Source organism: Elgaria multicarinata, chromosome 23 (assembly GCF_023053635.1).
Source record: "Elgaria multicarinata webbii isolate HBS135686 ecotype San Diego chromosome 23, rElgMul1.1.pri, whole genome shotgun sequence".
NCBI lineage: Eukaryota > Metazoa > Chordata > Lepidosauria > Squamata > Anguidae > Elgaria > Elgaria multicarinata.
This window is the reverse complement of record NC_086193.1, coordinates 2,379,867-2,393,549: the sequence shown is the minus strand read 5'-3', so window position 1 is coordinate 2,393,549 and position 13,683 is coordinate 2,379,867. Positions and strand designations below refer to the sequence as shown.

The following is a 13,683-nucleotide window of genomic DNA, read 5'->3' as shown; positions in this document are numbered from 1 at the left end:
GCATTGCCCAAGAACGGCCCGGGACGTTTTTTCCTTAGCCTTTTGCCCTGTTGGATTTGATGGCGGGGCGGGCTTCCTTTTAACACAGTGCCTTTCAAAGACAGACCTGGAGCTGTTTCGAAGAATGGCTTTCCCCCCCCCCCCCCCCACATCCGATCTGGAGGTAAGGCCCTCCCCAGGTTCCCATTGGCTGCTTCGTAGGTAGCCCTGCGCTGCGGTTGGTCGCCGGAGCCGTCACCCTTCGGTTCCTCCCCACCCGCAGCTGCAACTTCAGATTGAATTTGAAACTTTGAGTGTGCGTGTGTGTGTTTTAAAAAGTGTCAAGTTTCACCCTTGAACTGAAGAGGCAGTGTGAGTTTCCAACCAGCAACAATCCGTTTGAAAGAGATCTCGGCAAACAGCCGGAGAAAACGTCCCGGGCCTTTTCCCCCTTCTCTGTTTTCTCTTCTTTTTTGAAAGAAAAAAAGGTTAATAATCCCTAGATCTCTCTCTCTCTCTCTCTTTCTTGATGTGTTTTTTTTCCCTTCCTTTTCTTTAATCTGCAAAAATTATCTGCCGTTTCCTGGCCCAGCGTTTTGAGGATGGGGAATTTGTAGAGGTTTCATTGCTAATCCAGGCGGTTTGAAGGAAGGGAAAGAAGAAGAAGAAGCTCAGATCATCGGCCCATCTCTGGATGCAGAAGATCAGGTAAGGCATTGGAAGGAGGGAAATTCCATTGTCGTACTGACGGTTAGAGCAGTACGACAATGGAACCAGTGACCTACGGAGGTGGTGGGCTCTCCCACACTAGAGGCCTTCAAGAGGCAGCTGGACAACCCTCTGTCAGGGATGCTGTAGGGTGGATTCCTGCATTGAGCAGGGGGTTGGACTACATGGCCTTGTAGGCCCCTTCCAACTCTGCTATTCTATGATTCTATGATTTCTAGTTTAAGAAATGCCATAAGGCAGGAATACAAACTTCAGGTTCGGGGGATCAATCAGACACTTCGGGTCTGACATGGGCCTCCCAGGTTTCCCAAATGACCACACCCCTTTTCCTTTAGCTCCACCCCTTTCCCCCAACCGTCAATCACTTGGCAGCTTTCCGCCTTTTGCACGGTCCCCGTCCCATTCTAAACGGTTGAAATTTCTCTCTGGAAGCTTAGTTGCTGGCATTTAAGCTAAACGACGTTCATATGCGGTATAACGGGCTCAAGTGACAGGAAGCCAGATTCCGGCTGGACATCAGGAAAAACGTCCTGATTGTTAGAGCAGTACGACAATGGAACCCGTGACCTAGGGAGGTGGTGGGCTCTCCCACACTAAAGGCCTTCAAAAGGCAGCTGGACAACCATCTGTCAGGGATGCTTTAGGGTGGATTCTTGCACTGAGCAGGGGGTTGGACTTGATGGCCTTGTAGGCCCCTTCCAACTCTACCATTCCATGATAAAACTCAAGGCTGGAGGGGCAGTTTGGGAAGCCCTGCTTCATGGGGGGAAATGCTATTCTAGCCAAGTTGTATATTTTTCTTATCTGCGCTGCTGTAAACTTGTGTCTATGATATTGTGGAATATTCTTATCGTTATATTCTTTGATTCAGTTAAGGTCTATAATTAGGATTATTGTCGGTTTTTCTAAACTGTTGACCTACTTTATTCGATGTACAGTGCTTTGTAATAAAGCGCTAAATTATTATTATTATTATTATTATTATTATTATTATTATTATTATTATCATATTTGACTCCATCTCCCCTTTGCCTTTGGGCACGCCTTCCTTGCCTGAGGCCTGACTGACCGCTGGAATCCTGCCCTGAAAACCTCTCCGAAAGAGCATCAGGCTGGAAGAATTTCCCATCAGTGGGTTAACAAGTTGCCAAAGTAGCAAAATCAAAGGATGTAGGCCGGAAAAATGTTGCAGCGTCAGGGTTTTGCGTGGTTTTTTGCTTTGCTTTTCAGCGGTTGCCATCTTTCCGCTTTCTGTAAGATACCGTTTCTTCCCCGCATCCCAAACCAACCAACAAGCACACGAGAACATGTATGTTTTAGCAGTTTCAACTCCCCTTGGTATGTTTAAATCAAGGTGCAAAAATAAAATAAAAAATTGAATTTCGCTGAGAAAGAAGAAGGGGAGGAGGAACTGTTTTCAAATTCCCCGACAAGGGGACATCTGAGGGCGTGCAAAGTGCCCTGAACAAAGTTTTGCTTTTAGTGCTGCACTCTCAGCCCTTGAAGCGGTGAATGAACGGAGAGAAAGTCATAGAATCATAGAATGAGGGACCTACAAGGCCATCGAGTCCAACCCCCTGCTCAATGCAGGAATCCACCCTGAAGCATCCCTGACAGTCCTGTGGGCATGTGCAGAGAGTACTTTTAACCCCGAAGTTGGCACAGCCAGCTTCTCGACGTCAAAGCATCCAAACCGAAAAGCAACCCTTCCATGCTGGCAAAACAGTTTTGTTCTTTTTTAAGAAAAAAAGAGTGCCTCTGAGCATGTGGAGGTGAAACTCTACCCCACCCTTTAAGACGAACTTTTTTCCTGCCAAAAAAAAGAGAGACCTAGAAGTCCGTGCACCTCTCGATGTAGTTAGCATAGTATTCCTTTGTGAAGAGTATGAGCTTCTGTTGATTTTTATTATTATTTTGAACGCATGGCACTGGAGCTCTTGAGCATGTACAGTTTGCCAATCCCCCTTTGATGGAGGAGAGGATTTTTTTAAAAAAAAAAATAATTTAAGTTGCAGCGCCTCTGCGCACTGAAAAACACAGACACCAGCATATGTGAGTGGGCGGCAAAGAAGGAAAAGGACCTGTAAAAACACGCTCAGAAGACGCCAGAAATGGATGACAGTAGCTTAGAAAGAAACATGATTGTTTTGTACGAATTTCCCCGCTCCTATTTGCCTGAGCATGTAAAAGAGTCACACCACGTGCAGACAGCACAAACGGTGAATCGCTGCGTGATCAAGCAAATGTTATTTTTATTTTATTTTTCGCCGCTTTTCTTCCTCCTCCGGGCACATATCTCATGGTTTGCTGATGAATCAGCGTTTCTCGCAGTCATTCTTTCTGCTGGGGTTGTCCCTAGATTCAAAGGGGCGGCTTCCAGCTCGATCCTACGCGTGTTTACTCAGGAGAAAGTCCCCACTGAGGTCACGTCAGCGTTGCGGTCAGATGGCACGATTTTACGACGTGCGTTTGTTCCGAAAGGAAGCCCCGCGTGGGTTCGATGGGACTTACTCTCAGGAAAGCGTGAGCGGGGTTCTACTGATTTTATAAATTTTTAAGCCCTGCCTGCCCCATGGAGAGAAAAAAACCCACAGCGACCTACGATCAAGGCTTCAAAACAATTTTAAAACTTTAAAAACGGCCTCTCCGGCTTTATGTTTGGGACTGCAGTTCCTAGCATTCCTGATGTGAGTCAGAATACAAAATATCTGCACGGTCCAAGATTAGGGAAAGCTCTTTTGAAACATCACAAGCTGCAGAAGAAGGGGGGGAATCTTTAAAACGGTTTAAAACTGCCATGCAGAACAAAAAATGTTTTAACGGGTGCATTGAACTTCCTTAGAAAGAGGTTCCTGCGGGCGGAGATTTCAGCCTGCGTAATGCACTTTGGACATGCTTAGAGGCAACCTCGCCTTTATGACAGCAATGTGTTTCCGGCTGGACCTCTTGGCATAGGAAGTGGCGTCAGGGCCTAACCCACAGCAAATTCTTTGCTCTGCCTGCCTTTCATCTTTATTCTCCTCTTACAATTTAAAATTACCATAGAATCATAGAATAGCAGAGTTGGAAGGGGCCTACAAGGCCATCAAGTCCAACCCCCTGCTCAATGCAGGAATCCACCCTAAAGCATCCCTGACAGAGGGTTGTCCAGCTGCCTCTTGAAGGCCTCTAGTGTGGGAGAGCCCACCACCTCCCTAGGTCACTGGTTCCATTGTCGTACTGCTCTAACAGTCAGGAAGTTTTTCCTGATGTCCAGCCGGAATCTGGCTTCCTGTAACTTGAGCCCGTTATTCCGTGTCCTGTACTCCTGGACTTACGCAACAGTGATTGCTACTAAAGGACCCAAGTGCCTATTATTATTATTATTATTATTATTATTTGTATCCCATCTTTTGCCCAATACTGGGCCTACACCAGCATATCCTGTTTCCAACAGTGGTCAGCAGGATACACTCAGACAGGGCGGAGCCTGATGAACGTGGGGGAGGAGCTAGCTGGTTACAGGGAACAGACAACTCCCCTGTTAAAACAGCTCCATTGGCTTCCGGTCTGTTTCCGGGCACAATTCAAAGTGCTGGTTATCATAGAATAGCAGAGTTGGAAGGGGCCTACAAGGCCATCCAGTCCAACCCCCTGCTCAATGCAGGAATCCACCCTAAAGCATCCCTGACAGATGGTTGTCCAGCTGCCTCTTGAATGACTCTAGTGTGGGAGAGCCCACAACCTCCCTAGGTAACTGATTCCATAAAGCCTTCTACGGCTCGGGTCCAGGTTATCTGAAAGACCATATTCTCCCTTACCAGCCTGCCCGTGCTCTGAGATCTTCTGGAGAAGCCCTTCTCTCGGTCCCACCGCCATCACAGGCATGCCTGGTGGGAATGCAGGAGAGGGCCTTTTCGGTGGCTGCCCCAGGTCTCTGGAACTTCCTTCCCAGGGAAGCCAGACCATCTCCCTTCTTGCTTTGCTTCCGGATACAATCAAAAACTTTTTTGTTCCAGCAGGACTTCGGCAAATAGTCCGGACCTCTGTTTATGCCTTGGACGTCTTTAAAATTGTTCTTCGTATTTTAAAGGTTTTAATATTGCAGCACATTTAATTACATTTTGTAAATGCACCCCAAATCATCTGAGGCTTGGCATCACTTTTTGGGGAGGGTGTCGCTTCCCTAAGGATAAACACACTGGAAAACAAACCTTAGCGTCTTCCCTTCCTTGCTCTCCTCGGCCGGCTTCTCTCCCCGTGCTCCTACCCTCTCCCCGGCGGACCCGTAAATTATTCAGGTCCTTTTCTGTGCGGCTGCATGAAAAATTCATCCTGACGTCGTCCGGGGAGCTGCATAAGTCTGGCTGGGTTTACGGTTGCAAAGGAACAGCGTTGGCGGTCGCTCCGGTAATCGAGCCAGACGTAATTGTAGTCTGGAGAGACATATGGGACGCCGGGCCTTCCAAAGAAAAGCGAGGGGGCGGAGGAGGGAGGCGTGAGCCGAGGACGCTGTGCAGGAGACACAGTTTATGATCTTTATTCCTCTCCTGGGTTAATATTTGCAACACAGAACAGCACCGCCAGGGTATAAGGGATAGGGCTCTGCCTCCATGGAGCATGCCATCTAAATTTGTGATGTTGGGCGAGGCGAGGGGTTATTTCTAAAGGTGCCCTCTGCACATGCTCAGGCGCACTCATCTAGATCGCAAGCTGAATAGGAGCCAACAGTGCGATATGGCTGCAAGAAAGGCCAATGCTATTTTGGGCTGCGTTAATAGAAGTATAGCTTCCAAATTGAGTGAGGTATTGGTTCCTCTCTATTCGGGCCTGGTTAGGCCTCATCTGGAGTATTGCGTCCAGTTCTGGGCTCCACAATTCAAGAAGGACGCAGACAAGCTGGAGCGTGTTCAGAGGAGGGCAACCAGGATGATCAGGGGTCTGGAAACAAAGCCCTATGAGGAGAGACTGAAAGAACTGGGCATGTTTAGCCCGGAGAAGAGAAGATGGAGGGGAGACATGAGAGCACTCTTCAAATACTTGAGAAGATGTCACACAGAGGAGGGCCAGGATCTCTTCTCGATCCTCCCAGAGTGCAGGACACGGAATAACGGGCTCAAGTTAAAGGAAGCCAGATTCCAGCTGGACATCAGGAAAAACTTCCTGACTGTTAGAGCAGTACGACAGTGGAACCAGTGACCTAGGGAGGTTGTGGGCTCTCCCACACTAGAGGCAGCTGGACAACCCTCTGTCAGGGATGCTTTAGGGTGGATTCCTGCCTTGAGCAGGGGGTCGGACTCGATGGCCTTGTAGGCCCCTTCCAACTCTGCTATTCTATGATTCTCTGCTCAAATCTGGCTCCGTACCTTTGCCGTTAAATGGCACATGCCAGAGCTCAGCTGTGGCATCCCCCTCGGCTTGCCCATCCCAAGGCCCGCCCTGAGCGCTGTGTCTCTCCAAGCCCTGCCTCCATTATGCCACTGGTAACCCTGCAAGACAGATTGTCTGAGCAAAGACGCAGCCTAGCTCAAACCCACAACACATCAGAAGAGAGCATGATATAGAGTTTTGCCTGTGGGTAGCAATCAACCTTTCCGCCTTGCTATCAGGGAGCACGAAACTACCGTCTGGGGCGGTTAAAACACCCGCCCTCTCCTTATCTTTCCTCTCTTTGCATTCCAACTCACTTATTTGCTCAGTTCCCATGCGATTAACCAAACGGCGTCGATGTGTATTGGAGAAGGTTGGCTTCCCCTTCCATTTTTTAAAAAAATGTTTGGGTTTGTATTTTAACGATGAGGCACAGCTAGAATTATAAGCCATCCAGGAAGGAGACCGGAGGTTGGTGGATGGGTATGTTTGTGTTTCGCTAAGCGAGTGGAAGGCAGACTTGTCTAGGAATCCACATTTCTGGGGAGGGGGACGGGGACGACAAATAATTTAGAGAATTAAGTGGGATGCGTTCATGGCTCTAACAGATGCCAGATCATTCCCAAAGAATTGGAGGCAGGGATCTGTGGGGATTTTAGTTGGATTGTTTTTTACTTTGAATTTGCCATTTAAATAATAATAATAATAATATATTTATTTATTTCTTACCCGCCTCTCCCTTTGGATCGAGGCGGGGAACAACATTAGAACAGGAATCAATACATCTTAAAAAAAAATTGATTTTACATTAATCTGAGTAGGCCTGGCGGAAAAGGCTAGTCTTCAAAGCTGCCTTAAAAACGCAGAAAGCGTTAATATTACGAATCTCCTCTGGGCAGGCTGTTCCATAATCCAGCGGCGACAGAAGAAAAGGTCCTTTGGGAAACTGATGTCAGCCTAGTTTTAGTTGACTGAAGTAAGTTCACCCCAGAGGACCTGAGTGTGCGGGGCGGACTGTATGGGGGAAGGCGATCCCACAGGTAACCTGGACCCATGCTCAGTGCAGGAATCCACCCTAAAGCATACTTGACAGATGGTTGTCCAGCTGCCTCTTGAAGGCCTCTAGTGTGGGAGAAGTCTCACACAAGCCACTACCCTAAGAGACCACCTCCCACCTCCCACCTCCTCTCAACGGCGCCCGCTTGACCCTGCAACGGACTCTGGGATCTGTCAACTGCAATGTCCCCTCCCTCTCAGACAGAGGCTCATTTCCCAGGAGCAGGGGGGAAATGGTCTCTGAGCCGTCTGCATTCTCACCGATAAGTTCATGGGAGGATTCATCCTCGGCTCCTGAAGAGTCTTGTAGAATCTCCTCCTCCGCTTCCTGTGTTGGCTGGTAAATTCCTAGTTCTTCTTCTGATACCGATTCTGAGTCCGATTGATTCCCCGAAATCCCTTCCTAGGGAGAACAGACCTAATCCTGACAGGTCCTCTTCCAGGTGCCCCATCCGAAGGAAGCAAGTTGAGTGGCTACAAGACAGTCAGTGGTGGCCCCTACTTATGGAAGAAACTCCCCAAAGGGCACCTACATTTTTATCTTTTTGGCACAGGGCTTTCTATTTATTTATTTATTTATTTATTTATTTATTTATTACATTTCTATACCGCCCAATAGCCGGAGCTATTAGACACCTAATTCTAGGTTATTACGGCTGTTTTGCAATCTATTGTATTTTTATTCTTTTGAAGTATTTCTATTGTGTCTGTGTATATATATGTATATATATATATATATAGACTGTTCTATGGCATTTTATTGTTTTGAATTGGTTGTAATCCATCCAGAGAACATTAGTTACGGGGCAGATTACAAATATAATAAATAAATAAATATTTTTTAAAAAAAACCAGAGGGCCAGTTTAGTACCACACGAGGGCTGGTTCTTCTGCTAGGCCCGAATTTTTGCATGTCTGCTCTAACTACACAGAACCCCTTAGCCTCCGGCTGGACATCAGGAAAAACTTCCTGACTGTTAGAGCAGTACGACAATGGAACCAGTGACCTAGGGAGGTTGTGGGCTCTCCCACACTAGAGGCAGCTGGACAACCATCTGTCAGGGATGCTTTAGGGTGGATTCCTGCACTGAGCAGGGGGTTGGACTTGATGGCCTTATGGGCCCCTTCCAACTCTGCTATTCTATGATTCCTCCTACACACACACAAAGCATTGTCTTAGCCCTATGCAAAGTGTGCAGATTTAATCAATGATCACTTAGCACTCCTAACGCTGATAGGTGAAAGAATTTTTTGAACAGGTTGTGACAGCCTCCCTAGAGATGTGAAGGCCCAGAAAACAATGGGGAGAAACAAATTAAACCCATTTTCCCAAGAACATAAAAAGCCCTTGTGGGGGGAAATGGTTTATTTTTAAAAAAAATCTTTTATCCACAGTTCCACCGCCACCACCAAACAAGGCTTTCACATCCCCATGCCTTACTTAAAACCAAATACTGAAATCTGATTTGAATTATACTGAATGAACAGTTGCGGAACAATTAAACTGGAGATTAAAAACGACGACATTGTAATAGATCTGTGCTCTTTCCTCTCTCAGGGAAGATGGACCCTTTCAGCACCAAGAATCTGGCAGTCCAAGCTCAGAAGAAGCTCCTGAGCAAGATGGCGTCAAAGAACATGGCGAGCATGTTCATCGACGATACCAGCAGCGAGATCTTGGACGAGTTGTATCGGGTCACCAAGGAGTTCACGCGCAACCGCAAGGAAGCCCAGAAGATCATCAAGAACCTCATTAAGATTGTCGTGAAGTTGGCCGTCCTCTACCGCAACGGACAGTTCAGCACGGACGAGCTGCTGGTGATGGAGCGATTCCGAAAGAAGGTCCACACCTTGGCCATGACGGCCGTCAGCTTCTACCAGATAGACTTCACCTTCGACCGCCGGGTCATGTCCAGCATGCTCCAGGAATGCCGTGACCTGCTGCATCAAGCGGTCAACACCCACCTGACGGCCAAGTCCCATTCCCGGATCAACCACGTCTTCAACCACTTCGCAGACTACGAGTTCCTCTCGGCGCTCTACGGGTCCTCCGAGCCGTACCGCACGCACCTGCAGAGGATCTGTGAAGGGCTCAACCAAATGCTAGACGAAGGCAACATCTGACCAGGGCTGGATCCGCCAACTTTGGGACGCTGACGTTCGCCAAGGAACGCCGAGAGATGGCGGCCGTTTGACTTGGGGGGGCATCTCCTCCGGGCCTCTTCATCTCTGTGCACCGCTAAGCATCTTGTGGTTCTCATTTGGTTTGGTAACGTTTAAGAAGTGAGGTTGTTTTTTTCATTATTTGTGGTTCAAATTGGTGGCAACTTGGGTCTATTCCACTCCCCTCTCTTCCTTGACCCGATAAAATTAATTGGTTCTTTGAAAAACATTCTGTTACCCCCCCAGACGGAAGGCACCCATCTTCAGTGAAGGAGACAGGGCAAATGGGGAACAACGGGGAGTTTGAACTCAATCTCACCCAGCAACAGAAAAAATACTTTGCTTGATGCATCAGACCAAAGATCTACCTAATCCTTTACAGCATCTGCATTCCGACAGGGGCCAGCCAACTTCGTACAGACTCTGAACGCAGCGCTCCCATTTAACCGTCAGGACTAAGAGGTGCCGATAAGGAGTTCTTGGACCAAAGAACCATTTTTCCCACTGCGAAGGTGACATCCACTTCCTGTTGCCTGGCCCTCAACTAACAGCACTTGGGGGTAGACACTCTGTGTCCATGGAGGCTCCACTGATGTAGCATGACGAATGGCATTAGCGTTCGCTGCCCTCTCATTCTTGTTGAATTTGTCTAGTTCAGCAGGAGGAAACCTTTTCCCTGTTGAGGGTTTGGACCCGGATTTGCTTCCTTCCCGAGGAAGTTCCTTTGCCCGATTTTTGGAGAGCCCTCCCCCCCCCCAATATACACACACCACATCTCACCCTATGTCCACCCAGTGTGTGGCCACTGTAAAGAAGGCACTCTCCATGTTAGGCATTATAAGAAAAGGAACTGAGAATAAAACGGCCAGTATCGTACTTCCCTTATACAAATCGATGGTGCGACCAGACTTAGAATACTGTGTACAGTTCTGGTCACCGCACCTAAAAAAGGATATTATAGAGCAGGAAAAGGGGCAACTAAAATGCACCGTAAGGGCCCATAAGGCCATCGAGTCCAACCCCCTGCTCAATGCAGGAATCCACCCAAAAGCATCCCTGACAGATGGTTGTCCAGCTGCCTCTTGAAGGCCTCTAGTGTGGGAGAGCCCACCACCTCCCTAGGTCACTGGTTCCATTGTCGTACTGCTCTAACAGTCAGGAAGTTTTTCCTGATGTCCAGCTGGAATCTGGCTTCCTGTAACTTCAGCCTGTTATTCCGTGTTCTGCACTCTGGGATGATCGAAAAGAGATCCTGGCCCTCCTCTGTATGACAACCTTTCAAGTATCTGAAGAGTGCTATCATGTCTCCCCTCAATCTTCTCTTCTCCAGGCTAAACATGCCCAGTTCTTTCAGTCTCTCTTCATAGGGATTTGTTTCCAGACCCCTGTTCAGCCTGGTCGCCCTCCTCTGAACACGCTCCAGCTTGTCTGCGTCCTTCTTGAATTGTGGTGCCCAGAACTGGACGCAGTACTCAAGTTGAGGCCTAACCAGGGCCCATGGGATGCAGTTTCCCGACCCCCTGAGCTAATGCTTTTTAAAGGCACATCATTAAATCTCCTCTGAGTATTGTTCTCACAACCAGCCGGTGACTTCCACCAGGAAGCAGGTTTTGCTCCCAAACTTTGATTTGATTCTTTGGGCCCGTTCAGAAGACACCTTAAACCATGGCTTTAACCACGGTGAATATGTCTTTTTGGTTTATTCACCGAAGTTAAAGCCATGGTTTAAGGTGTCTTCTAAACACAGCCTGGCTTTCTGGCTTAACCAACATGGCTAAAGCCATGGTTTAAGGTGTCTTCTGAACGAGGCCTTCATGGGAACACAATGCACTGGAACGAGAGGCAAAACCACTGCTCCAAACAATGTGTGGCTCACTTTCCACTCACAAAGATTCCTTGAGGGGGAAGGGGACACATTTGATTCCACTTGGGGAGGGGAATGGATTTGACAACGCACACACCCGCCCTCTGCCCACAATGATGCACAACATTTCAGTCATCGCCTAACATGACTAGCGCCTGTAACAAAACATCAGAGCAGGGAGTGCCCCTGTTCACTGTTGCCGTTGGTAGGCAAGGCTCTCCTCCACAATACTCCATTCCGTGTTTTCTCTCACAGTCGACCTTTTGCGGCTACAGAGCGTGTTCAGTACTCTTTGGGTGGCTTTTGGAGATCCCACCGCTGCCACCACCACTGAAGGATTTGTTCCTTTCAAAAATGTACTTCTGCAAAGCTCAGGGTTCATCCCACGCCTGCTGATGCCTCTCTCTTTTTCATGGGTGTTTCAGCTAAAAAAGCGTCGGCACTCACACCTGAACATCAGAAACAGGAAGATCCTGCAAGCTTCGGCAGAAGCAAGCGTTTGAAAAACTAAACGCACTGCGGCCGATTGAGGCTCGTTGCCACAAAAGGCAGCGGTTTGTGGAAGCGAGGGTCACGGTTTTCTTTCTGTCCCCAGGATGACGGAAGTTCTTTGCAGCTTTGGATGTGGAAAGCGATGCCGACGGTGCAGCCTATACAGTTTGCAAAAAGCAGCACTGAGCGCAGAAAATGAAAATGTGACACTGCTGCTGGGTGTGTGTGTGTGCTTTAAGCCTCAAGTTGCTAGTCCTCAAGGCTGCAAAGGTGAGCTTCAAAAGTGTGAGTCAAGGGAGGGCGTAGAGGGGCTTCAATTCCGCCCCTGGCACTGAGAAGCAGAACGATGCAAAACGGCAGCGTAATCTAGCAGTTACAGCACCTCCGACGTCGAACGTAGTCTGCAGTGGGAACACGTGGGCCGGCGATTTTCTTGAATACCAAACGGAAACAGGATGAGGGGTGGAGGGGGGAAGCCGCATTTGCAGGTATGAAATAAAGCAGAAACTTTTTGCAAAGTTGTTTTCAGAAGCTTGCGTTTGTACAGGGCCCGCTCGAGTTGTTGAGTAAGAGGCGCTCTCCTTTCCTCTGGATGAAAACGTGCATGCGCAGGCTTGCAATGCATGGGGGATATCCGTGCACATATGCGCTCTACAGATACGCAAGCGAAGAGAGAAACGTCCCTCAAATTCCCCGGGGAGCGATTTCATCCGATTCCGATCTTCCAGGGCCGACCTCCGTACCTTTGCCGTTAAACGGCACGCGCCAGAGCTCAGCCGCTAGAGCAACTGTTTCATTTTATGTATTTGTGCCACGCCGAAAATTTCCCCCCACGCAACTGGAGGGGAAAGAAACGGTCTTCGGAAAGAAACGGAAAAGAGAGGGACATTTCGGAGGAATTGTCATGGGTTGGGTTCGAGGTTTTGATGCTTACTTTACTTAGGAGGCGGCTGAGGAACCTGAGTGACTCTGTCTTTCACCTGAGTGACTCTGCCGCCTTTCCTCTCTTCCCCCACAATGCCCCAGAACGATGCTAAACATTGCATGGGAGAGGGATTTCATAGAATCATAGAATCATAGAATAGCAGAGTTGGAAGGGGCCTACAAGGCCATCGAGTCCAACCCCCTGCTCAATGCAGGAATCCACCCTAAAGCATCCCTGACAGATGCTTGTCCAGCTGCCTCTTGAAGGCCTCTAGTGTGGGAGAGCCCACAACCTCCCTAGGGAACTGGTTCCATTGTCGTACTGCTCTAACAGTCAGGACGTTTTTCCTGATGTCCAGCCGGAATCTGGCTTCCTTTAACTTGAGCCCGTTATTCCGTGTCCTGCACTTTGGGAGGATCGAGAAGAGATCCTGGCCCTCCTCTGTGTGACAACCTTTCAAGTATTTGAAGAGTGCTCTCATGTCTCCCCTCCATCTTCTCTTCTCCAGGCTAAACATGCCCAGTTCTTTCAGTCTCTCTTCATAGGGCTTTGTTTCCAGACCCCTGATCATCCTGGTTGCCCTCCTCTGAACACGCTCCAGCTTGTCTGCGTCCTTCTTGAATTGTGGAGCCCAGAACTGGACGCAATGCTCAAGATGAGGCCTAACCAGGGCCGAATAGAGAGGAACTAGTACCTCACGTGATTTGGAAGCTATCCTTCTATTAATGCAGCCCGAAATAGCATTTGCCTTTCTTGCAGCCACATCGCACTGTTGGCTCCTATTCAGCTTGCGATCTACAACAATTCCAAGATCCTTTTCGTTTGTAGTATTGCTGATTTTGGGGAAACCCTTTCATAGAATGAAACGAGCTGGGATTTCCATGAATGTAACCCTGGCATTACATTCCCAGGCTTTCCCTGACAGGCCCCATTCATTTCCCTCTCCTCACTGCCCCCCTGACTGTCTCTCCTCTCCCGATCTGCACGGTGCAGGCGATCTCCAGGGACTCCCCCTTCACCCTAAACGCCGGCCCCCCGCTCAATCCGAGAGGATCCGCAGGAGCAGCCGAGAAAGAGGGACACGGGCAAACTTTTTTTTTAAGATACACGTTCTGATTTATTCAGA

The 13,683-nt window shown here is 48.5% G+C and overlaps 1 protein-coding gene across 2 annotated transcripts; it reads left to right on the top strand.

Moving 5' to 3' along the window:
• The first annotated feature begins 600 nt into the window (after positions 1-600).
• On the top strand, positions 601-10,326 carry TNFAIP8L1 (TNF alpha induced protein 8 like 1). 2 transcript variants are annotated; one of them, XM_063146936.1, is made up of 2 exons: positions 601-687; positions 8,672-10,326. In XM_063146936.1, the coding sequence occupies exon 2, from the start codon at positions 8,677-8,679 to the stop codon at positions 9,235-9,237; it is 561 nt and encodes a 186-aa protein (XP_063003006.1). In that variant the 5' UTR covers positions 601-687; positions 8,672-8,676; the 3' UTR covers positions 9,238-10,326. The 2 variants fall into 2 exon arrangements, with proteins under 2 accessions (XP_063003006.1, XP_063003005.1); XM_063146935.1 differs by lacking the exon at positions 601-687 and adding an exon at positions 6,409-6,430.
• Positions 10,327-13,683: the final 3,357 nt, after the last annotated feature.